This window comes from Maylandia zebra, linkage group LG9, assembly GCF_041146795.1.
Source record: "Maylandia zebra isolate NMK-2024a linkage group LG9, Mzebra_GT3a, whole genome shotgun sequence".
NCBI classification, from domain to species: domain Eukaryota; kingdom Metazoa; phylum Chordata; class Actinopteri; order Cichliformes; family Cichlidae; genus Maylandia; species Maylandia zebra.
In genome coordinates, this window is record NC_135175.1 from 35914975 (window position 1) to 35939027 (window position 24053).

At 45.1% G+C, this 24053-nt stretch overlaps 1 protein-coding gene across 4 annotated transcripts in view; it reads right to left on the reverse strand.

Annotated features, from left to right (window-relative positions):
- rreb1a (ras responsive element binding protein 1a) overlaps nt 1-16560 on the reverse strand; it is a 54563-nt gene extending 38003 nt beyond the window's left edge. For all 4 annotated transcript variants that reach the window (XM_076888566.1, XM_004572872.4, XM_012925195.3 and 1 more), the window contains exon 1: nt 15648-16560. In XM_076888566.1, coding sequence (XP_076744681.1) covers nt 15648-15687 — 40 coding nt within the window. In that variant the 5' untranslated portion in view covers nt 15688-16560. The remainder of the gene's footprint in view (nt 1-15647) is intronic.
- Between the last annotated feature and the right edge of the window lie 7493 nt (nt 16561-24053).

Below are 24053 nucleotides of genomic sequence, written 5' to 3' on the forward strand. Positions count from 1 at the left end.
CAGCTGCACACCTGGGATCTAAACGTTACCTGGAGTTTGCTTCCTGCAGGCCGACAGGGATGAGGAGGAGCCTCGGCGGCGCTCAGGTGTCTGCGGATGCTGGGAAGGATGTAAAACCTATCAGTGACCTGACAGAGGACTCCTGCAGGAGTCGCTCCTCCTCCTCCACATCTCCCTGTGTGCAAACCCTCACAGCTCTTTCATCACCTGAAATACAGGACGAGCCTCTGCTCAATAAGTTCAGAGCTCAAACTGGCTTTAGCTTGTTTGAGCATGCAGCGAGGCCTCAAGGCGACACACACACCAGCCTGCAGAGTGTGTGCGTGTGTTTTCACGTCAAATCATGCGAGCAACTGCAGCTTTTATTCTGCGTTACAAACAGAACGGACGAGTCGATCGAGCTCAAGGTTTTCACAATAAAACCTGTCGACAGATGAAACATTTCACACTCATCCTCACCTCCACTCTACAACTACTCACTGAACACGTTCAGCTTTTGCTCATTTGGAGAAGATTCATTTTATGTCTTTCTGCACGTTTAGGTTGTTCTTCTTGGTGAGGAAACTGGTGAGCATCCAGGCTCCAACAAAGAGGAATGAAGCAGAAGGAAGAGACGAAGGCGGCGAAGCAAAGGAATGAGGAAGAGAAGCCGCAGGGGGAGGAGAAGAACGAGGAGGGGGGATAGGCCGAAAAATGTGAAGAGCTAAAGATGAAGAAACAGGATGAAGAAGGCAGCAGGAAGAAGACTGAAGATTTCAAAAATAAAAAAGAAGAACACAAAGAAGTCAGAGGTGAAGAATGAGAAGAAGGCAGCGACGGAGAGACGGATGCAAAAAGAAAAGAAGAAGAAAGTCGTTCATTAAACCAGGAGGAGAAAAAAGGAGGTTAGACAAGGAGACAAAGGAGAGACCTGAGGTGATGAGAGAGCAGGAAAAAGGAGACAGGAGAGGAAACAAGGATGAGAAACAGCCGAACGACAAAGAAGAAAAAACGTCATCATGTGTGTGTGTGTGTGTGTGTGTGCAGGGCGTGGTGCTGATGAAGACCAGGTTTCAGCTGCGTGAAAAGACTCAGAGGCCTTTTGTGTGTCTGCCTGAGGGGCAACACACACAAAGCTGTGTGTGTGTGCGTGTGACACCAGCACTTTCCCATGGGAGGGTTTATTGTTATTCTGCTCTGAAAGCTGAATGGAGTCGGGTGGGCACACCTACTGCCACAACCCCCAAGTCACACCTGAGAGCACACACACACACACACACACACACACACACACACACACACACACACACACACACACACCCTGTCCTCCAAATTACTTCATCAACACCAGTGTGTGTGTGTGTGTGTGTGTGTGTGTGTGTGTGTGTGTGTGTCATCAGTAACTGTAAATATTGTCACTTCAAAATAAAAGCACAGAAATAAGGAGAAGCAAGATGAAGAATAGCAGCGGAGGCAGGGCTCGCTAGCCCGACGTCTAGCTAGCGATATCTCCGGTCGATAGCCCGACGGGCGGGGCTGAGATAGATTTTGGTCGCCTGATCGGAGATATCGCTAGCCCTGGGACGCCGGGCTAGCGATTTTGCGAGCCCTGGGAGGAGGAGGAGTGATCTGGATGAAGTCTCTCCTCTATTTTAATGTGAAAACTGATGGAAACGATGACTCGATGATGAAAACTGCTCCTTGTTTTTCTAACAACAGGCAGAAACCTGAAAAACCGCCTGTGTCGACTCGGACATTTGACCTGAGACCCAGCTGGGACAGGCTCCGCCCCCTGTGGCTGTGGAAGGATGATCTGTTTTTCAACATTCAGTTCATTTATTTTTTTTTAGATGTGTAACTGCCCCAAAACTGGTAACCATGGAAACATAGCAAAACTCGCAGGCTCACTCATCACTCAGTCTGTCTTTTATGTACAGTCTGTAATGATGACATCATCAGGCTTCAGTAACAGTTAAATGAAATTAAATCAGGCGCTGGTTGAACCAAACTTTATCATCTGTGACGGTGGCGTTAAAGACGACGGCAGCAGAGCTCAGGGAAGGATGCAAGGAGAGGAAACAAGACAAAGTGGAGGAGGAGGCAAGGACCTCTCTAACCCTCCTCCTCGATCGCACGTGCAGGTAAACGTGGACGTCACCTGCTCGAGTCCAGAAAAGAAAAAAGTCTGGGGGCATGTCGGTGCTGCAGTTGCCATGGCAACGAGGCGTGTCCTGTGTTTGCAGAACAAACAGCGGTACCTGTTCACAGCAGGGCGGAGCCTGTGTGTGTGTGTGCGTGTGTGAGTCAGATTACAGCTAACAGTCAGATTACCGGGATTATGGAGGACGGCTGTGAAGGCTCCATTCACCGGAACAACAACAACAACGCGCACACACACACACACACACTGTGTAAACCGCTGCTTCACCTGACAACATCTGCAGGAGGGCCAAGCACAGGACAACTGACCTGAGGATGCAAGGGGACAGAAAAGGATCAAACTAAGGAAACAAGGAGAGAAAGGCAGAAAGGGGGAGGGGTCAAAAGTAGAAGAGGATGCAAGAAACAGGAAAGAAAAAGGAAAGAGGGTAGGAAATGAGGAAACAAAGGAACCAAGGAGAAGAAGCCAGAAACAAAGTAAGGAAACCAAGAGAGGAAACAAGGTGAGGGTGCATGAAAAAAGGAGACAAACACAGAGAGAACAACACAAGGAGACGTGGACAAGGATGCAAAGAGGCCAAAAAGACAGAACGAGAACAAGAACGAAAGATGGAAAAGAAAACGAGGAGACAAGACTGAGCCACAGAGGAAACACAGAAGGGCCCAAAAAGGAGGAAATGAAACTATGAGAAAAAAACTTGGAGGGCCAACAGAAAGGGGACAGAAACAAGGAGATAAGGAGGCAAACTAAGGAGAGAAAGGCCAATAAAAAGAAGAAGAATCAAGGAAATAACAAGGAGAGAAAAGGAGGAGACAAACAAGGAGGGAAGACGGGGATGCAACAAGGAAACGGGGTATGATAACTGTACTAGGCAGCAAGGACAGGAAATAAGGAGGAATAGGAGTAAAGAAAGAAGAGTGTAAACAAAGGATGGACGTCTTTCCTTAGCTCCTTACTTGAACACGAGCCACCACCCTGAACCCGACCTTCAGGACCTCACTCAGTCTAAATCTAACACCGGTCCCCACAGTGCCAGCTAAACGAGCATCTCTCACACACACACACACACACACACACACACACACACACACACACACACACACACACACACACACACACACTTTCCTGAAGTGACCGGGGTAGTGATTGCGGTTAAAACTCAATCTACCTTTGTTGATTTAACCGCCACGGTTATTTGCATGCTCGCGCTCTTCCTCCTCCCCCTCCTCCCCCTCCTCCCCAATCCTCAGCAGCAGCCAGCTGACAAAACTGTTTAGTCAGCAAGAAAAGGTGAGCGGGGGGGCGAGCGAGCAGCAGTCAGAGCACAGAGAGAGAGGGGGAAGACTCTGCAGGCTGCATCAGTTAACTCTTTCCTCCATGAGACGGCGAGCTCAGAGATCATCGCCGCTCGCACCAACAACAAGGTCAAACATTAAACTCGCTGCTCTGACTTTAACTTTCACAGCATCAACTCTGCCTCCACTGCCAGACTCTACTCAGAAAATGCTCATTTTTAGATACGTGGGACACTTAGAGAGCTTTAAAGCTGCAAATCGTCGCCACCACGACAGCCTCACAGCAACAAATAACAGCTTTGCTGAATGTTTACCACTGTAAGGACTTACAGCCACACAAAGTTAGAAAAACAAGGCTCACGTTTGACAGTATTAAGACACAAAGTTACCTCTCGCTAACACAAAAGTCTCCTACGAAAACGCTCGTTTTTTAACAGTTTAACGGTTTCCTGTCTTTAACTTTTACACCAACAGATGCTGAGATTCAAGCCCAGAGAAGTTTCCAGCACAAAACTCAGTTTAGAAAATGCTCGTTTCTAGGACTGCAGGTCACCTTTATCTTCACAACTTTACACCAACGAAGAAGTCACACGATTAAAGGAACCTTTTCTTCCTTCAATATAAACTTTATTCATGAAACTCTTGTTTTCGGGACTGAAACACGTCATCTTCAGCAACGAGACATTTTTACACCCAAAGAAATGTCAAACAATTTCCTCAAACTCTGACAGCAACAACAGACGCTTGCTTTCCACTACATCACATGACTTCCTCTATAGAAAATGACTTTGATTTTCAGCCTTTACATTCACCAGTTTCAGTTTCATGGTATTTGTGAAGGCTTTCCCTTTTTACTGTTCCCGTCTGTTACCTGACACTTAAATATAAGAGGTAAAACAGGACGGCCTCTGATACAAGACCGTCTGCTTTAAAGATGTCCAATGACTTTCTCTGAGTTTTATTTTGAAGAGGAGCGAGTCCTTCCTGTTTTCTCAGATTGTTTTATCGAGCTCATGTTTGTGAAGAAAAATGTGTTTGGATGCTCTGCTGAACGCGCTGCAGGGTGGAGCTGCCTCACAGTGAAGAGGAGCTGATGGATGGATAGATGGCTGGAGGAGGGGTGGAGGACAGACCTGTTGTATGGGATGCCAGCAGTTCTGAGTGTGTGTGTGTGTGTGTGTGTGTGTGTGTGTGTGTGTGTGTGTGTGTGTGTGTGTGGGTGTGGTGAGAGCGTCTTGCTGATAAGCAGCTTGTGAAGCTAACTACCACTGCAGCGCGTGTGTGATGGCTGATACACACACACACACACACACACACACACACACACACACCTTCACCCTGTTCACAGCAAATAAAGCAGTATTTACTGCGAGTACAAAGTCCGAGCGCCTCGACTGTGAAAGAATGTCACGGCGGATGGAGGGAGGAGGGCGAGGAGGACGTTTAGAGGAGGGTGGGGGCTGAGCAGATGAAAGGCGCGAGGTGGAGGAGGAGGAGGATGCTTGGAGCAGCTTATCTGCACTTTTATGATTTTATGCCTCAAAGACTGACGGGCCACTCGCGGTTTGAAGCACCAAAGTTTCTGCGCGCACACGTGAAGCACACAGAGACGGGCGAGCGCTGTCTGAGGACACGCCGTCCTCACGTCCATGAAGCTGCTTAGTAAGGAAGAAAAGTGCCAATTATAACTGAAGAAGCGCAATAATTACAACATCCACGAGTCTAGCAGGAGCTGCTAACGGCTAATTCAGCTGTCTTTAATAGGGAACAGTTAGCTAAACAGCCTTTAAACTGGGTTATACATCCGAGTTTAACAAGCAGTTAGAACCATAAAATATCGATATTTAATTAAAAACTACAAAAAGCCCCAAATGTTCATATTTACAGAGCCAAACATGCAAAACTAGCCTGATACAAATAACAGTTTAAGGATGTCTTCAAACAGGAGCTGCTGAAGTGTAATCTGGATACTTTTAATGGCAAAAAACTGCCTGAATTAGCAGAACTACAGAGTGAATGCTCAGGACATCGACATGCCTCACACCACGCCAGGCTAACTGGGTTTTTAGCTGTTAGACGCTCGTGGCAAAAGCATTTATACAATCTCTACACATCTGTGACTTTTACACTAATTACCAGCTCAGATCAGGAGAGCATCTGATAATTATTGTCAATAATTAACTTGGTTCATAGAACAAACAATCCTAATTCCCTTTAATACCAACAACACCAGCAGAGAAGCTAACCTGCAACCTAAAAACAACGTTTTCTGAATGCAGTTTTGCATTAGAGCAAGATGACGCCAGTTAAAAGTTTTTAGATGCTAACCCACAGCAAACATCCCTCGAAGAGGAAGAGGAGAAAGACGAGAAGAGAAGGGGTTAACAGGAAGTGGAGCAGCCTCTCATCAGGAGAGCAGAGGAGGAGAGGGAGGAAGTGGAGAAACAATAGCTCCCCTCTTTCTGTGTGTGCGAGTCGGTGAAGCCTTTATTATCAGAGGCAGCGTTACGTAACGTCAGAGATGTTGTTCATCTTCTGCTGAGCTTCCAGGAAACTTTCACCAAAAACACACAGATGATAGTCGAGGAGGGAAAAGTCCTTCAGCACGAGCAGAGAGGATGCTGCTGCAGGGAAAACTGCTTCATGCTGCACAGTCCGACTCCTTTTATGACAACTATTCACACATCTGCTCGCAGAAAGGTCGGCTTAAAGAAAACGGCTTCACCGGGAGAGTTAAAAACCTGCACAGGTGACTAAAAACAACAGTTTGAGGGGGGTTAGGAACACCAAACAAGCAGAGTTACGCAAACGCACCTCTGCAACAGCTCATCAGGTCAAGAAACGCAGCGGCTGAAACAAACACCAGTTTCTGCTGATTCAACGTTTATATCCTCAGGCCTGCTCCTCTGCTGACGCCCGGCAGAAAGTCAGGCTCTCCTAAAAACGTGGAACTAAAGTTTACTACAACAAACTAACACGTTTCCACGTTTTCACTAGATGTGAAGTCTTAGATCAGGAGAGAAAGTCCAACACGACAATGATGCTTTCTGCTCCTTTGTTGGGTCCTGTTAAAACTTTCAAACATTCACAGATTTCTTTTACTACCTTTAACCTCTTTGTGTAGGAAATTAATCAATACTTGAAACTTTCCCTCTGACTTTTCACTCATTAAACAACACTGAGTAAACTCTCAGAGCAGGAACGTTGTGTACTTTGAAAACTTGATCACAAATGATGGTTTACTGTAAATGTCTCTAAATGAGCCAAACAGACTTTACTTAAACACTGATGTGAACAACAATCAGTCTTGTGAAGCATCTGACAGCAGAGCAGCTAAACACAGACCACTGTAATATTGACTCAGGCTAACTTTAGTGCGTTCACCGCTATATAAAGACGGTGGTCTGTGTGAGTGGGCCATGGTGAGCGGAGACACACCTTCAGAGGCTGTTTGAGGGTTCAGACGAGATGTCCTGACTTTATCTTACAATCAGATTCATGTTTAAAAACACATTAAAATAGGGGTCCTGGATTACAAAGGCATTAACTGCACGTCCCCACAAAGACAGGTGTACAAATATGTGTGTGTGTAGGGTAGCTGCAGCTCACCTAAATTTAAACCCAGTTTAGTGTGTCATTTGATGGCCTCCTCCCATCAGTGTGTGTGTGTGTGTGTGTGTGTGTGTGTGTGTGTGTGTGTGTGTGTGTGTGTGTGTGTGTGTGTGTCCTACTTTAGTGCTATTCATCCCACATCTCGAATGACACCCATCCTCTCCTCGTCTCAGTGTTCAGGCCTCACAGAGCAGCTCATCAGTTTGTCGTCCAATGACGGCGCTTCTTCATCAGCTATGATGATTTTTTACATGAAGTCTTGTTTTAGAGGCAGAAGGTTCCCTGCTGTGTAGTTTCCTTTGTCTCGGTAAAATGTGGCGAACTCCAAAGGAAGGACGTTCAACACACTTCCAACCGATATCAAACTGATCACAGACATTAGATCCTTTACACTGAAGGTTAAAGGGAAACCAAAGTTGTAGTCATTTTATCTGATGATTTTAATTTTGTCTATCAATTGTAATTGTATTTGATGTAATTTGGTTTCATGAAAAAGTTTTATTGTAATATGGATTTATTTAGATTGTGAGCCCAACAAGGGACAATTGTTGTCTCATGTCTTGCACTTGAACTATGTTTAACTGCACTGTCCCTTTTAAATAAATAGATTCAAACTCAAGTCAGCGTTCTTTATGGTTTCTTCATGACATTCTGCATTATTGTGGAAAAACCAAACCGAGATGCGGGCGTATGAATGACTCCTCCTCTGGCAGGTTCACCTTAAACAAGGCTGTATGAAAGCAGCAGGTAAGCAGGTGTAACACATAAATGACACGAGGTGGATTTATTATTTATATGTGTCATAGTTAAGTGCAGGTAAAAAGTGGCCCGGGTGAACCACGACCTGACCTGGGTGGAAATCAGACAGTGGAGCCTTCAGACCCGAGCATGTGTCAGAGGCATGAAGCTCCCCGCCGACGGCTCAGGTCAAGCTAATGAAAGAGCTTTGCCTTTAAAGCAGCCAGCTTCAACAAAAGGCTGGCATATTGAACTGGTCCTGCGCCGCATTCCCAGGAATCAAACCTCCAAAAGCCAACGAGCGCAGGCCCGCCGGGGTGGGGGAGCGGTGTCAATTTAATCTGCTGGTATTAATGCATCAAAGATCTCCGTCACCTCCTTACGGAGTCTGGGTGACCCGCAGAGATCTACGTCACATTTTATGACGACGGCAAAACCAAACCACTCCAGACAACTAGAACTGCAACGTATATAAACACAAACACAGGAAGTGAGACGCCAGAGGAATAGAGCTGATGCAAAATCACCAATGAGACGGGAACGCCAAAGTACCGCCACGTTACAGGGACACCCAGATCTGACTTTTTGCATCATGTCCTACGTCGGCTGTGTTCTCGTGAAGAGTTTGGTTTGTGTTCTCGGGCGCTCAGACGGGTGTGTTTGTATTCACGTGAACATCATTAAAGTTTCTTCTGTGTAAATGTCACCATCAGCTGCCCACAGACCCTCGGGTGGACTCGGGCTGTTGGACTGCAGCTGCTGATGTCATCGTTCTCGTCCGGATTAAGAAAGGAAATCAAATAAAACGTGAGGCGGCTTCTCTCTGTGCTGTGAACAACAAACTGCTGAAAAGCAGGTTTTTGTTCCTTTTTCATTCGAAAGCAGAAAAGAAGAGAAGACATTAACACTTTTAAACAGCCTCGCCTCTTCCTCCACGTGTAGTCTTCACCGTCTGCTGCGGCTCGGTTTTATCAGCCAAGCTTACAACTTTGAACTCATAAAGACAGGAAGTGTGAACCTATCAAAATAAAAAGATTTTAACAGTGAAGCCGGTCACTTTAGAGGGCGTTTCAGGTTTGGGTGAAGGAGCAGGGGGAGGTGAGCCATTTGGTCCACCCAGAGGTGTAAGAGTCTGCCTCCCCCACCCTTCCCTCCCCTCCACACCTCTCTGTCTGCATACAAACAGTCACAAACCTCCCCCACTCTGATGTCACCCCGATGAAGACTCAGAGAGAGCCCACAGGAAGCTCAGAGTCGTCACTGCGACTGACCACACTTCCTGTTTAATGTGGACAAACTGAGCATCTTTGGAGGTGGGATCTAAAACTTTAGCACGATCAGCTTCACGCACAGAAACGAGTCCTTTCACTGTCATCTGCTGACAGACTTTCCACCAACTCCATGCAGAAACGTCCTGCTGCTGCAGGTTGTCACAGGCTCAACAAAGCGAAGCACCGACAGCTGAGTGTTTTCTGAGTCACATAAACTGGACTTCGTCTGGTCCTCAGAAGTTTTACTGGATGAATCTCTGACTAAACTGATTCAACGTCTTCATCAGTTTCAAATAACCAAGAAAAAGTCTGCAGATGCAGTTTTCCTGAGTATTCTCGGGACAAGTGATCGATCAGGTCATCAGCAGCTGATTGATAACTGAAGGCGTTTAAAGCTGCAGTTTCGAGGTGATGAAACCTTGAAGATATCCTCTACTTTTCCTGTACAGGGACTAACTGCGTCAGTCAGCTGATCAACCAATCAATTGATCGGAGCGGCTCGCTGACGAATCAAAGGGAACAAAGGAAACGAGCCGAGAAGCAAACGTTACCGGCTGATTGGTTCAAACGGCGATGATGTGACTAACTGATGACTCGCTGTTAAACTAATCAAAGAGACCGTAAAGGTGTAGAACAGGAGCAGATAGCAGGTCCAGTTTCAGAGTGAACTTTGACCCCAAACTCACTGCTCCTCCTCCTCCTCCTGCTGCTGCAGGTCAGGAAACATAATCTTATCTAAAAAAGGCGAGTCCATAAATAGAGGCGGAGACACCGAGGAGAGGGAAAGAAAAGAGGTGTAGTAACATCCTCCCCCTCCTCCCCCCGCTGCGTGTGGAGGTGCTGCATTCACTCATCTAGCAGCTGCGCTCTGATTGGCTGAGACGCAGCATCAACAAGTTGGAAACATTGTGACAAATCCACGCAATTATCACGAGACAGAAACACAGGAAATCAATAGACTGTGTGTGTGTGTGTGTGTGTGTGTGTGTGTGTGTGTGTGTGTGTGTGTGTGTGTGTGTGTGTGGGGATAATGGCGTCTCAGAGGGAGGACGACAGCTATTAATTAGCTGCTTCACTTTTGTCCCTGTGAACACAAAAGTCCCTCTGAAACTCCCCATTAGCTCTCTCACACACACACACACACACACAGACACACACACACACACACACACACACACACACACACACACACACACACGCACACACACACACACTTATGACGGCAGCACAGAGGACGTTTGAAACCTTTTTCCATGTAAAACTTCATCACACATATTCTTGAAATAAATGCCAAACGTGTAATAAACACTGTGTCACTTTTATTTAATAGATTTCTAAAAATTTAATCTAAAAACATTTTTATTCACTAAAATAAATAAATAAACTGAATCACGTGTATTTTGTAGTGAACAACATTATTGTGTTTGAGTTCAATTTAACACAATCAGGATAAACACACAAACATTTATTATTCAAAATAAACAATTAAAGATTTGAGCTTTAATTATAAACTTTCTATAATTATAAAGTGAATAAAGAGGTTTGCTCACAGTCACACCGAGCTGTGACTGAGCTGTGACTGAGCTGCTGCAATAATAAATCCTGACGAGGGTTCAGAGATGCTGCTGCTCGTGTCATTTATCAGACAGAGCTTCCAGAGGAGGTGAAACTGCAGATCAGAGCACAGGGAGGTGATGAGGAGGAGATAAAGAGGAGTCACAGTCAGTTGGTTTCACTCCTCCTCCTTCATGCTGCATCATGTCTTTACATGAACACAGGCTGAGTGTGTGTGTGTAGCAATAACCACTCACAATGGAGCATACCGTCACACACCAACACAAGAAACTCTTTGTGTGTGTGTGTGTGTGCGTGCGTGTGTGTGCGCGTGTGCGTGTGTGCGTGCGTGTGAGAGTGGGATACATCATCGACTACATCATCACTTGTCAGCATTTTAAACGTTTGCCACAGAAGAAGAAAAGGAGGATGAGGAGTGTGCAGTGAAGAGCCTCAGGGTGGATTTATTATTGCTGTGATACAGACGTGTGAGATTGTTGTGTAGATAATAAACACCAAGATTTGTGACTTTTTTACTGTTGTTGCGAGGACACAAAGAAGGAGCAGCCGCCGGGCTGCTGTGATGACCTCAGCCTGTTGGACGCTCTGCACCAATAACAGGATCCAACGTTACCAAACAAACATCTGCTCGCGCTGCCACATGAACCGTGTTAAAGCTACACTCAGGCTGCAGACACTTTTTCCCCTCTTGGAGCTGATGATGTCACAGAGAGAGGATGTCCCTAATATGGTCGTCTCAGACACCCGAGTAAAAGCCAAAGAAACCGAGCTGTTAACCCAGGACAGAGTGACATCATCGGCCTCGTGAAGCCTGGGCGTCTGTTCAACATGGCCGCTGGTTTTCTGCCCCGCCTGGAGCACCAGACCGGCGACCCTTCAAGGTAACAGGCTGAGGCGGGACAGACCAGGCCATGACGTCAGGATGAGCGTGCGTAGGTATTTCTACAGGTGACACGGCGACCATCGTGAACAGCACGCAGTAACACGAACCAGCAGAAGATGCGCTTCTTTGATGTCCCCGCTCGCGCTCAGAGTTTGTAAAGCGCTGAACTCTCAGCCACTCAGTCGAACATCAGCAGCACAACAACAGATGATGGATCCATCGGGCAGCTGCAGGAATCAGACCCACAGAGGAAAGTTTTCAGCACCGCAGCTCCCGCTTTCATGTTTGACTGACCCTCCCCGCCTCCCTCCCAGCGTTACATCTCCATCTGAAAAACACCGCCGCCTCTGCTGCTGCCGCTGCTCCGTGAAGCTGGGAGGTAACATTTCCCCCTCAGCAAGAAGAGCCAGTCCGTGAGAGAAACAGAGAGAGATCAGCGCCTGTCGCCGAGGCCCAGCTCGGCCTCAGTGTTGAATTTCGTAATGGAATGCTAACTGCTCATCCGGATCCTTCCTCCTCCTCACAGCAGAGGAGGAGAGGAGGACCAAACGCAGCGGGAATATTCGGCTCTTCGTTGCAGGAAACCTTCCACTCGTTACACATGATCTACCACGAAGCTGCCGTCAGCTCAGCACCGACGATCCACCATAAAAGATGTCCATAAACTAGGTCAAAGTCTGTTTGAACTCGTGCATCGATCACAGATCCAAACAGCCTCTGCTGACACCTACAAATGCATTATACATATGTGTGCAAGAAACCCAACAGATGCACTAAAGTGACCCCACAGGGGCAAAAGCTGCCATAAAACACAATAAATGTACAACACACACGTCTGAGTCGCACAAATATGATTCTTCCTGCAGCGCGGGGCTGACAGATGTTTCCATGAAAGAGTCAAAAGCAATTAAAACAAAAACTTTAAATGAAGCTACAGTGAGAAACTGCAGAAAATAATGCTCCAAATCTCCACTCTTCAGCAGATCGAACACAGTTTAAGAGCATTTCAGGAACATCACAGGGTTTAAAAACTCCACAAACACTCTGTGGAAGTGTGAGCATGTGGGGAACAAATGCATTTCTATAGATAAAACAAAGAGAAATTTAACTTTCTGCAAAAAATTTGAAAAAAAAACAAACCGATTGTGGGTAAAAGTGTTACAAAATCACCATAATTTCCTTTTAGAGAGCTACCAGAGCACTAAAGATTGTAATTATAGAAGTAAAGTCACAATCATCTTGCCAAAACTCAGTAATAGTTACTGCTTGACAAATATGGAAACAGAGCATCGCTAACTGCCATTGAAAGAAGCCAAAGTCACTAATGAAACCCATAAATCCACTTTAAAGTGCGTCTGTGTAAGCGGAGCTGAGCTGCAGCAACAAACAGACGTTACAGGAGTGCGTTAGACAGCAAAATGTTTGAAGAAAAGTGACAAAATGAAGCAGTGATACCTGCGTGGAGATCGCTAACATTAGCCAAACAAGCTACCGGTCAATCCAGACCACATGAAGGGAGGGGGGACTAAAAGTTAGCTTGAAAGTCCTCCAGGAAGTGATAAGGTCACCAAAGACTCGCTGTTCCTCAACTTAAGATGGATTTGTTTAAAAAATAAAAAAAACTGCAGCTGAGAAAGACTATGGAAGAAAAAAAATAGCTAAACTTACAGAAAACCCCACAGGAGCACCCATAAACCCACTTTAAGTGAATCATGGCCTTAATTACCGATGATGGGATTATGTTAAAGCCAAAACATACTAACAAAAGTCAATAAATAGGTTCAAGTAAAGTGGGACACCACCCAAATTCCCCTGAGGATGCTGAACTAAAGGAGGACGTATTTCTTATTAATCACTCACAAGTTACGACACATTGCCAAAAAGTCTGTACTGTTTAAGTAATTAGAGTAAAAGCACGTTTTGTATTCTTACGAAACTTTGTAAAAAGCACTGAAAGTTAGCCATCTTAGCCACACTGTGCCGACAGCAGTCATAGGCTGAGCTAAACACTAGCAGATACACACAAACGCCAACAAAATGAGCTCAAATCAACTTTTTCTTCTATAACTTAACAATTTACACCCAACACTGAACCATAAAATGGGTCCATTTTGTTCAGTGTAATTGGAGAAAACGTTAAACAGAAGGAAAATTAAAAGGATTTATTCTCCAGAAACTAAAGTACCAAAAACAAGCCCACTCACATGAATATAAACCCACTTTAAAGCGACTTTATTCAACTTTTAATGAACTGTGGACACAAATAACTACTGTTGGACTGTGCTCCAAAACATACAAGCCAAAACTATTTAAAGGGAGTAAAAGTTACAGTTAACGCCATAAAGTCACCACAGAGTCGCTGTACTTAATGTAATTAGAGTAAAAGTCCATTTATTGTGTATAAAAGTGTGTTGTATCTGAGAGCCGCGATGGCCTCCGTGCTTTAAACAATGACAGACTGCTCTTACAGTGAGGTTAAAGTTCCTCAGCAGGGAGGTGCAGAGGTAGAGAGACACTGGGCCAACATGGAGAGAGAGAGAAAATCCCTAGCAACCATTATCTAACCAATCCAGCCTGAGACCGAGAAAAACGCCATCGGTCCATCTCCTCTCCCTCCTCGAACTCCGCGGCCATCAATCATTGACCCGGACACCGATAACAGCGCCTCTTTGACACAGTAAACCGCGTTATGGGAGTTATTTAACAGCCCGGCCAGCATCCTCCGTCGTGTACCAACGCGGAAAAAAGGAAAAAAAAAACACGACGACGAGGCTAACGGCTAACAGCGCCGCGAAAAAGTTCTCCAAGTCGACGGTTTGGGGCTGGGGGCGGTTGAAACCGGGGGGGGGGGGCGCCCGGTGGTTACCGTTTAAAATGGAAGTTAGAACCGAGGACGATGTCGAAAGACAGAAAAGACGGAGCTCGAGGACGGGGGAGGAGGAGGAGGAGAAGGTGGATGCAACAGGCGTCACGTCGATGCTGCTGCTGCGCGTAACCACAGACTGTGGAAAAGTGTCGGGAACGCGGCGAAAAGTCGCCCAACTACCGCAAAAACTGGCGCAGGCGGAGCGGGACGGCGGGTTCGGCCGCCTCGCCGCCGTGTTGGGCCGGTTCGTGAATGAACGGGGGTCCCTTTCTGCCTAAATATGTCTGGGCAAGGTCATCGCGCTGGCGTCGAGCTCGCTGCCATTAGCGGAAGTCGAGCCACCAAAATAAAAGCTATATTTTCTTTTATTGAGCCTACAGATTTAAACCCACATCCACACGTTTGCGGATGTGTGTACATTATACTAAATAAAGGAGGCTTTTGTGACTTCTTTCGCACATAAAAGAGTTAAATATAGAAGCAATGTGATGGGATTTTCACAATAAAATGAACAACTTTACCATTTAACCTGCTTTAGATGTATTTGCACCTATCAGACCTCCACAAGCACGTAAAGAGCACGTAGAGCCACACGGCACGGTGAGAAAACCATCATTTACAAAGAGAAGCATCAGCAAACTCAGTTAAAACTATTAGCCTCAAAGATGAAGTCTGAATCGCTTTCAGGCCAGAGCGCTTTCTAACACAAAACGCGAGGTAACCCCTACGGTTCTCCGTGTGCAACAGGTTGTTTTACTTTGAAGAAGTCTCTCTGAGGAAGTACTCCGTCGGTTGCCGTTCGCTTGAGCGCTTAGTTTTACACATGGCCACTAGCCCCGAGGCTTCGACCAAAGTGCATCCGAGATATGGATGCTCGACTCCGGCTGCGAGCTGCAGACTTTGACCTCCCCCCCACCTCCTAACACCCTCCCCGCGAGGCAAAAACCGCCGAATAACTGCCCTAAACGTGCACACGGGGCGATAAAGTTGCACCAAAAGTCGAAAAACAACAAGTTGCTGAATGAGGAAGAGACACACACACGGCTGAATTCCACCGCTTGGATGCGCATCAAACTAGGAAGCAGCCCAGAGAGGAGAGAAAAGTAGTAACGCCACCCTTACCGTCTCCACATCTCCGCTCAAACTTCACCCCTGGCAGCACAAACAGGCGCAAAGTTCTCCCCGAGAGGCGCAAACAGCGCGGGGAGCCTGCGCAGACACTCGCACAGCACCAAAACTCAGCGATGGAGACGAAAAGGACACTTACGCTTCACTTTGTTGGGGTTGGGCTGCTTGCGCCGAGACATCGTGGCGAGGATGATGGTGGTGGTGGTGATGGATGGGGGGGCTGATGATGATGATGGTAGATGAACGGCGGTGATCGGGGATGATGAAGGTGATGAAAAAAAAAGAAAGGGTGCGAGAGGCAGCAAAGTTGCTCCGCAGAGGAGAGAACTCAAAATGGCGTATTCCGAATGGATGAGCAAACTTGGACAAACTTTACTCCGGCTTCTCCTCCTCCTCCTTTTCTCCCCTCCCCTCCCCTCCTCCACCTCCTCCTCCCGTGCTGCTGCTGCTTGTCTTCCTCTCTTCCCTCCCGAGGAGGAAAGAAAAAAGTCGACTGGTGTTGAGGAAAATGTCGCTCTGGAGATGTTTTATACTTTAAACTCCTTTAACTCCCAGCTCCCTCCTCCTCTTCCTCCCTCTCTCGGTAGCTCTCGCGCACACTCTCTCGCTAAACCTGATAAGTAAAGCTCATCACGTGTTGTCTCCAGTTTCCAAGGGGACGTGGCCACCAAGCATCTCAGTCAGTACGCACAGACACACGGACAGCCGTTACTGGATTACTTATTCCAGCCGTGATGGAGCAGGAAACGATCCCACCTGAGAGCTCCGAAACCAAAAATATAAACTTCAAAAGTCCGCAGAGGCCTCGCGGCGCGCAATTTAACTCGCGTGCGCCGCAGATTTCTGCTTTAATGCGCAAAAATATTCACTTTTAGGCAACTTTCGTTCCCAAAGTATTGACATTTTCACCCAGCGTGTCCTCTCACAGTCAGAAAGTCCCTGCGTTTCCTGCCTCGCTTCAGATTCTCTCAAAGAAACCCGCTTTCACGCCGCTCCTTTATCGTTTGCGCGGAGTTTCGGGGGCTAAAAAGATAAGAAACCGTCCACTTAAACCCACACACGCTACACGCGCAGCTGCTTCATCTATCGCGAGAGCTCTGCACGCGATTTCAAAGAGGGAGGATGCATAGGGTCAGCCAGAAGCTGGGGAGGTGGCTGTGGAAGACTGTGCTACCGTTTCCAGGGAGGTGTTGCTGAAGTAGTCACTTTGTTTTCGGGGATGAAGCGAAGAAAAGCGCGTGGGGGAGAAACTCAAAAGTTCACATAAAGACGTCAAAGTCGTACTAAATCACGTGCAGGTACCTCTGTGCTCCATCCAGGGCCATGCAGCAGCAGTCATGTGACCCGCGATAGTGGGTGATTAGCTCAAGCTCAAATAATCCCACGTTTTATTTTCACCATTGGGTAAAGTTTAACATGTACATGTTTTAGTTTGGACAAACCTGGACAGGATTATGTGAAATTACAAACTAAAACATTTTCACTTCACATTAAAGTTCATTTCAAAGAACTCCAATCTACTGAGTCGTACTGATTATGAGTTCAATGCTTCTTTTTTCTATTTTTTAAGGATTGTAAACTTAAATCTGATTTCTCTGTGGATGCTGTGTGTCAACTTTCCATGAAAATCTAAAGCATGTGACGTTTATGTGAGCTCCCAAGTGCCTCGAGACCCCACTACATCCTCACACATGAATAACCTGGAGCGAAATAAGCATCAGGCAGCCCAAAACAGGAATAAACGCTGAGGGTACAGAGCTCAACAGGGAGGCTCTGGAAGTGAAATCCTTCAAAAAGTCCTGACATCCGAAGTGTAACCCTAAAATGAAGCCAACTAGCCACAAGGTGAATCATGAACACAAAAAATTAGATTTGGATCAAAAAAGAGTAACAAAAAGAGGCAAAGTTACAAGTCTGTGTACATGAACTACTCCCCCCACAATGCAGTGCAACTCTCACGTTCACCTTGGCACTTTTAATCCTCTTCATTATTTGTTGTGTATGTTGTTTGTAGGCTAGTTACCAGTATTGGGCTGACATATTACTTTTTAAAAGTAGTGCATAATGTTACTTAATGACTTCCTGGAGAAAGTAACCCTTTCCACTACTCGTTACTTTGGTGTGACTCTGTAACATGGCCTGAAATGCATTGCTACAGCTACCTTATAAACCTGAGGCTCGCTCACACAGACCCCTGTCCTAATGAGGACACACATAAGACGTGTAACTGTCAACACAACACTCACAACATAAAGAAAAAAGATGTAAACCAGCCCAAAGATACTTTAAAGCCATCACCATGGTGATTTAAGAAAATGAGGAGACCTGAATGTAGTACAGTTACATGTTACATTACTGTTACTGAAAAAATGTCATGTAACTTCAGTAATGTGTCATATTAGCTGTGTCCCAAAACGTCGGCTGCATCCTTCGGAGGCCGCATTTGAAGGCTGATTACGTCACAGCCAGGCGACGAAGGCTGTCCCAATTCGTCGACTCCTTCAAATGCGTCCTTCATTTCCCCGAATTCAAAGGATGGGTCGGGTGTGTCCTTCGTGGCCCACCATATCCCAGAATTCATAGCGCGGCCCAGCCAATTCTGGTTTCCAACAATGGCGGCAGATGCTTATTTTTATTATTACTCTTATTAATCTTTCTGGGTCACAAAATAAACTTTTAACATATTTTCAGGCAAGAAAGTAGCTGTGTAAACTTCAAATATCTGCTCAGTTTATCAAGACATCACATATTTGCAAAAGTGCTTCGACGTTTTCGGAGACGTCTGTTACCCACCCGCTCAATAGCTAGCCGGGGGGTTCAATGGTCACTCGAGCCAGCGAGAGCAGCGGACTCCCGGCTTCATCGTTTTCAGACCCCCGCTGTCTTTTGTTACTCAGGTTAAACATGATATATAGGTCACTCGGATAACTTAAAAATGTAATTGTTTGGCTTTTTTCGGTGTTTTATTTGTTCCAGAGTAAATCGATTTGGCTGAGATCAAAGTTATTAGATTAGATTAGATTAAATAAAACTTTATTAATCCATCGGGTGGGTTCCTCCGGGGCTTTCACACAGCTGAATAAACGTCAAATAGAAAACTGATTAAACAGAAGTGTGAGACGGTCGAGAGTTTACGGCAGGTCCTGTTATAATTTAGATAGCAAGGAGCAGACGGCTGAGTTTATTAAACTCTACTAAGACAGCGGTGACGCTAATCTGAAGGCTAGACCGTCACATTTCACAGCCGTTTACTTCCAGCTTTCTCGGTCTTCGAAGGACCCGGCCCACCTAGACCACGAAGTCCGGGTCCTCCGAAGGATGTGGCCTACGTTTGGGGACACAGCTAGTGATAGCACTGCTAGCTATCATTATAGCACGGTGCTTTATTCTTGGCTGTAATCATTGCCTGGGCTGCTTCTAAAGTTTCACGGTCACAAAGCAAACAGAAGTTCAGGGGTTTAAAAGTTTTCATGGCAAGAGTGATTTAGGATTATGGGTAGAGTACTTGTTTTTCACAGTAAAACATGTTTTGTTCAAATAAGCTCAATTTCATACAGATGTGAAGTTCAGAGTGTCGTAGCTCATCTTGAATCTACTTTGGATAGTTACAACTTCATGGCTCATAATCAAAATCCCTGTAGAGAATATCATAGTAGCACTTTTTAATCCTAGAAGCTTACTGTTTCGTGAGGACTCAAACTTAACTTAACTTAAGCTTGCTAGCTGCTACATGGGTTAGCAAGCTGTCCGGTGTAACAGATATGCTAACATTAGCCAGAATAAAGCTAGTTATACAAATGCTGAAAAAGGGCCAAAGTTTCTTATTACTGCTAGCTAACACTAGCTTGTCTGCTAACATGGACCAATAACAAGCTATGCAGAACAGCAAAACTATACACCTGAAACCAAATTCTTTAAATTTGTGTTTACTTTGACTATTACGATAGTTCTGTTATATGCGTTCTACCTTATGAGCTACATGCCATAAGGATTTTTGTAGTCTTTAGCTTTAAATCTAACCATGTAAACAAACTTATTTTTTGAAGATGGAATAAATAAAACTTATCTTATGGCAACATATCTTACCTTAATTAATCCAAACTACTGGGGCTGATGCGGCTAGTAGGTTAGCTTGAGATTTTCGAGCTAATGGACCATTAGTGAGAGATTTATGTAATATAACTTAACAAATGTAGCTAATGAACCATAGCTTCTTTGCTTCCTAATAAAAGTAATGCACATGAATGGAAATGTTATTTGCGGGTATCTGTGTCAGCGTAATATAAACATGCACTTTATGGCTAAAGCTAGCTAACAAAGCTAGCTAGCATTAGCTAATGACTCACAGTCCATTATTTTTCCAAATATGCTCATTCTGGCTCCAAGAAAACAATATACCAACTAGAGCCATTGTAAAATATAAAAATAGTTATAGTGTCACCCACTGACTTCATAAAGTCCCATTTTGAAGGCTTGAGCCATCTTGGTAGGAAAATTCCAGATGTGATGAGGAAGATTAGGTTAATGACTTATGATTGACAATTCATCAGCCAATGAGCTTGCAGTTTCGTGGAAAAAGACAATCATCCATTTGAAAACATGGTATGATTTAGATTTATGAAACAGGCTTAGTGATTTATTCAATATAACACAAAGTGAGTGGCTCAGCAAAAAAACAGTGTATTTCCATAAACTTGTAAAGTACTGGAAAGCTTCTTGAAACTACAGCTATGGCTATCTGGAGGCTCTCTGACAGAATGCGGGTTTTTAGGCACTTCCACATTGGTTATGTCCACGATTTACACCGTCTATGGCACCGTCACAAACTCTGAGGCTTCAAAACGTAGCCTCCAAAATCAGTGGTTGACATTACGTTCGATACATACAATGTGTGGAGCATCGCGCTTCATGCCAAGCTAAAGGTCATAAAACACGAGCGATCTCCGACACTCAGAGTCAAACCATCACAGAGCCTGAACTTTACGAGGCTGAAACTCTCCACTACAGAAACTTGCTCCGCATTTTCAAGGCGGCACTGACCCTTGTGCAAATCACTCCACTGTTAAGGACCTCAGAAAACAATGTACCTCCTCTGGGGTATGTTGGGTGGGGCTGATGGATTAAAGCAGTGGCCCTTAAACTGTTGTGACATGATGGCACTGGAGGTGGGGCAGCGGGACAATAAGTGTAATGAGTATCATTTTCTAAGGAAAGCAAACAAGAGTTTCTGTGCTATGGGGCTAGCTCTTATTTTGCTAACATCCAGCTTGTCCCATTTTTTTATTTACAGTAATTAATAGAAGACCGAACACTAAGAATGGATCCAAGAACCTTCTTTTGTTTTAAAAGAAAACCCCATAAATGCTGCGTTAGAATAAAGGTCATCAGAGAAAAGTAGAAATTGAAAAGCTTTTTGATATTTCTGGTTTTGCTGGTAGGCTGGGCTCATTTAGTTTCCCTCTCAGGACATCAGGGGGCAGTTTTAGAGCCTCCTCTCAAACATCAACACCAACAGGTTTAAGTTGGACAGAATCTCCTGGACCTCAGCAGATGCTGATTCATCACCTGAACCAGATTCCCAGAGGAAACGAGCATGGCTTTTCCTTTCAGCAGGAGTTTTTCTCCTCACTGCACAGAGCTGCCCACCCTTCCCCCTTCTGGGCTCCAGGTCCACTCGCTCGTCCACAGGAGAGTGCACACAGGAAAAAGTCCTCGAACTTCTTTTTGAACTCACATTTTCACATGAATCACTTATTCCTGATAAAGTGATTCACCCAGAAACGAGAGTAGGGAAACACCCAAAGTCTTGTCTGTCATCATCATCGGTAGCAGGCTGAACTAGCCCGATACCGTCAGAGAGGCTCTTCTTGCTCGGCTGCAGGGGAGAAAAAGGAGGAGGGGTGTGATGGGAGGAGAGATGGCTGTGTGCTCCTCTCTCCTGCAGGGGATGATGGGAGGAGGAGGAGGAGGGGTCTGTCTGTATCTAGAGATGGAGGGCTGGCAGGAATGCAGCGAGAGAGCGAGCAAGAAGTCGAGCTGCTCGCACTAAATTTAACCATGAGGGTTTAAATTTAGTCCGAGTTCGGTCCGCTGCTGCTGCTGTTTTCTATTTATCACACAGACACAAAGAGAGAGCACAGCCTCATCTCTGCACACAATTATCAACAAGTGCTAGTTTGTTCAGAGGGAATGCGCAGGAAGTGCATCAGCTTTACTCGTGTGAAGAGGAAACACGAGGAAATCAACACGTTTTCATCCGTCACTGAGACAGAGGAATGGCAGCTGTATGGTTTTTAATGAAATCAGCTGTTTAGATCATCTTAAAGGTGGAAGAAATGTCTGACTGTAGGGAGACACACATCCACGTGTCTGCAAACTGCTCAGCGAGTGGTCGCCAAACTTGAAAAGCTTGGTTTTCTGCTGCAACCAAGACTTTCAAAGCAGACTGAGCTCTCTTACTGCAAGGGTCCTTCACACACTCACAGAATGGGGGCAACTCGGGATTCAGTATTTCGCCTAAGGATACGTCAGGGGATCGAACTACTGACCTTCCAGTTAGCAGGTGACCTGCTCTACCTCCTGAGCAGGAGCTGCCACCGGTACATGCACCACCGTCAGTGCCTCATGTAATCCTGCATGTGGTTCTGTTGTTATGTGACTGACGGTGCTCGAGTGCGATGTGTCTGATAGAGAAGCAGAAAGAGGTCAGTGCTGTGTTGACAGCTGAAACAAGCACAGGAGCAGCAGGAGCCTCTGCTTCATTTCATTAAGGGCTCACAGCACTCGCATCACTTCACAGGACACGTTCACTCACATTACTCCCTGAAGACAAATGACAAGTTTACCTTATCAGGACAGAGAGGAAGTCGAGTCCATGTGATGTGACTGTGTGTACAGCTGTATGCCCCCCCCCCACACACACAGAGCCTTGAAAGCAGATAATGACATTACATCACTAATCCAATCACTGCTTTTCACCTCAACTGGGCACTTTTCAATTCAAATTAATCTGCTGACATACACAAACCCATTCCTCTCATGCACACACACACACACACACACACACACACACACACACACACACACACACACATTGAACTATGCACAGATTTCCATAATAAACTTTATCATTTTGGTTTAAAATGAGCTTCCCACATGCCTTCAACTTTCTGAGTGTTTAGCCCTGGGCCTGATTATCAAAGAGAGAGAGATTGTTAGCAGGATGATAATTACACCTGGGGCCATTTTACCAGATTTACTGGCAGACAAACTGGTTTTTTCATAATTGTATTTTCACTTAGTTTAAAGTTTGATCGCAGGGTTATTTCTAAACACAGAAGTTTTTATTATCGGTAGATGAACAAAAACAGATTCAGCAGACTAAGCTAATGTAAGCAACAACTAGCTAGCTTAGTTAGCAGGGTGCGATCATTTGATAGTCGGGATGCAACTTTGTCAAGTGAAAAAACAGCTGGGTGAGCCTCAGAGTCACCTTGTTTTTATTTATCAGTCAGTCAATGTCTCCTTTCTACTGTTTTTAGTATTGTTGATTAAACGTTTGCTAGCTAACATGCTAAAGTCAAATACCAAGTGAGCATGCTAACTGATACAGCTGGGGCAGTTTATCTTGTAAAGGAAGTTAACATGGGCTAGCTGTTAAATGATTTTATTTAATTTTGTGTTTGAGAGTTGTATCTCTGCACATGTTAAAGATACAGCACATTAAGCTAGCCTGGTTAGATAGATGCAGCCATTATTCATGTGATAGTTACGAGATAGTTTAGTGGGGTTTTTTTTTTTAGCACAAGCAGATACTGAACCAGATGAAACTGGACCCACCCAAAGGAGCCACACTTTGATTACGCTAGCAAAAACAAAGCTTTTATTTAAAGCTAATTTGACTACATTTAACATTAATATCAGACATTTAACAAACTGTATTAACAGAAGAACCTGAACCGCCGACTGCCTCTGTTGTTATGCATTTAGTGCTGATTAACAGATGTTTGTAAGCTAACATGTTAAAGTGGGATACTGAACAGGGGAACCATTGCTTCCCTTCAGTGGAAGACCAACATTATCTTGTAGTTGTCATTTTAACTTTAAGCACACTGTCTATTGAATAAAAACGGTATGTGAAGAACCACCAGTGAAAACATTTTGGGCCAAAAATTGATTGTAAAGAGCTTTTGTTCCCCTGGAAGTTAAACTTTAACTGCGTAGCTGCTGATGAACCCGGTCAGGATCCTACGGTGCTTCGGCTCGCTGTCTTCATCTCTGCTTTAATTTGCATCACGTTTGTCCAGATTTGCTGCCAACTTTGTAAAAATATCAAAGCTTCTGAATGAGTTAAATTTCCCCTCAGGTTTCATCAAATAAGAGAAACATTGAATCACTTTTGTTCTTTAACTGTTTTTTGTAGGATGAAAATAAAAGAAGAACAAAGTTGAACTCTGCTTCTGCATCCCGGCCTGAAATGCAGGGACGCAGACGAGGACTGTGATGTTATTTATTGGACTGTAACCATGGAGCTGTTGCCAAGGAA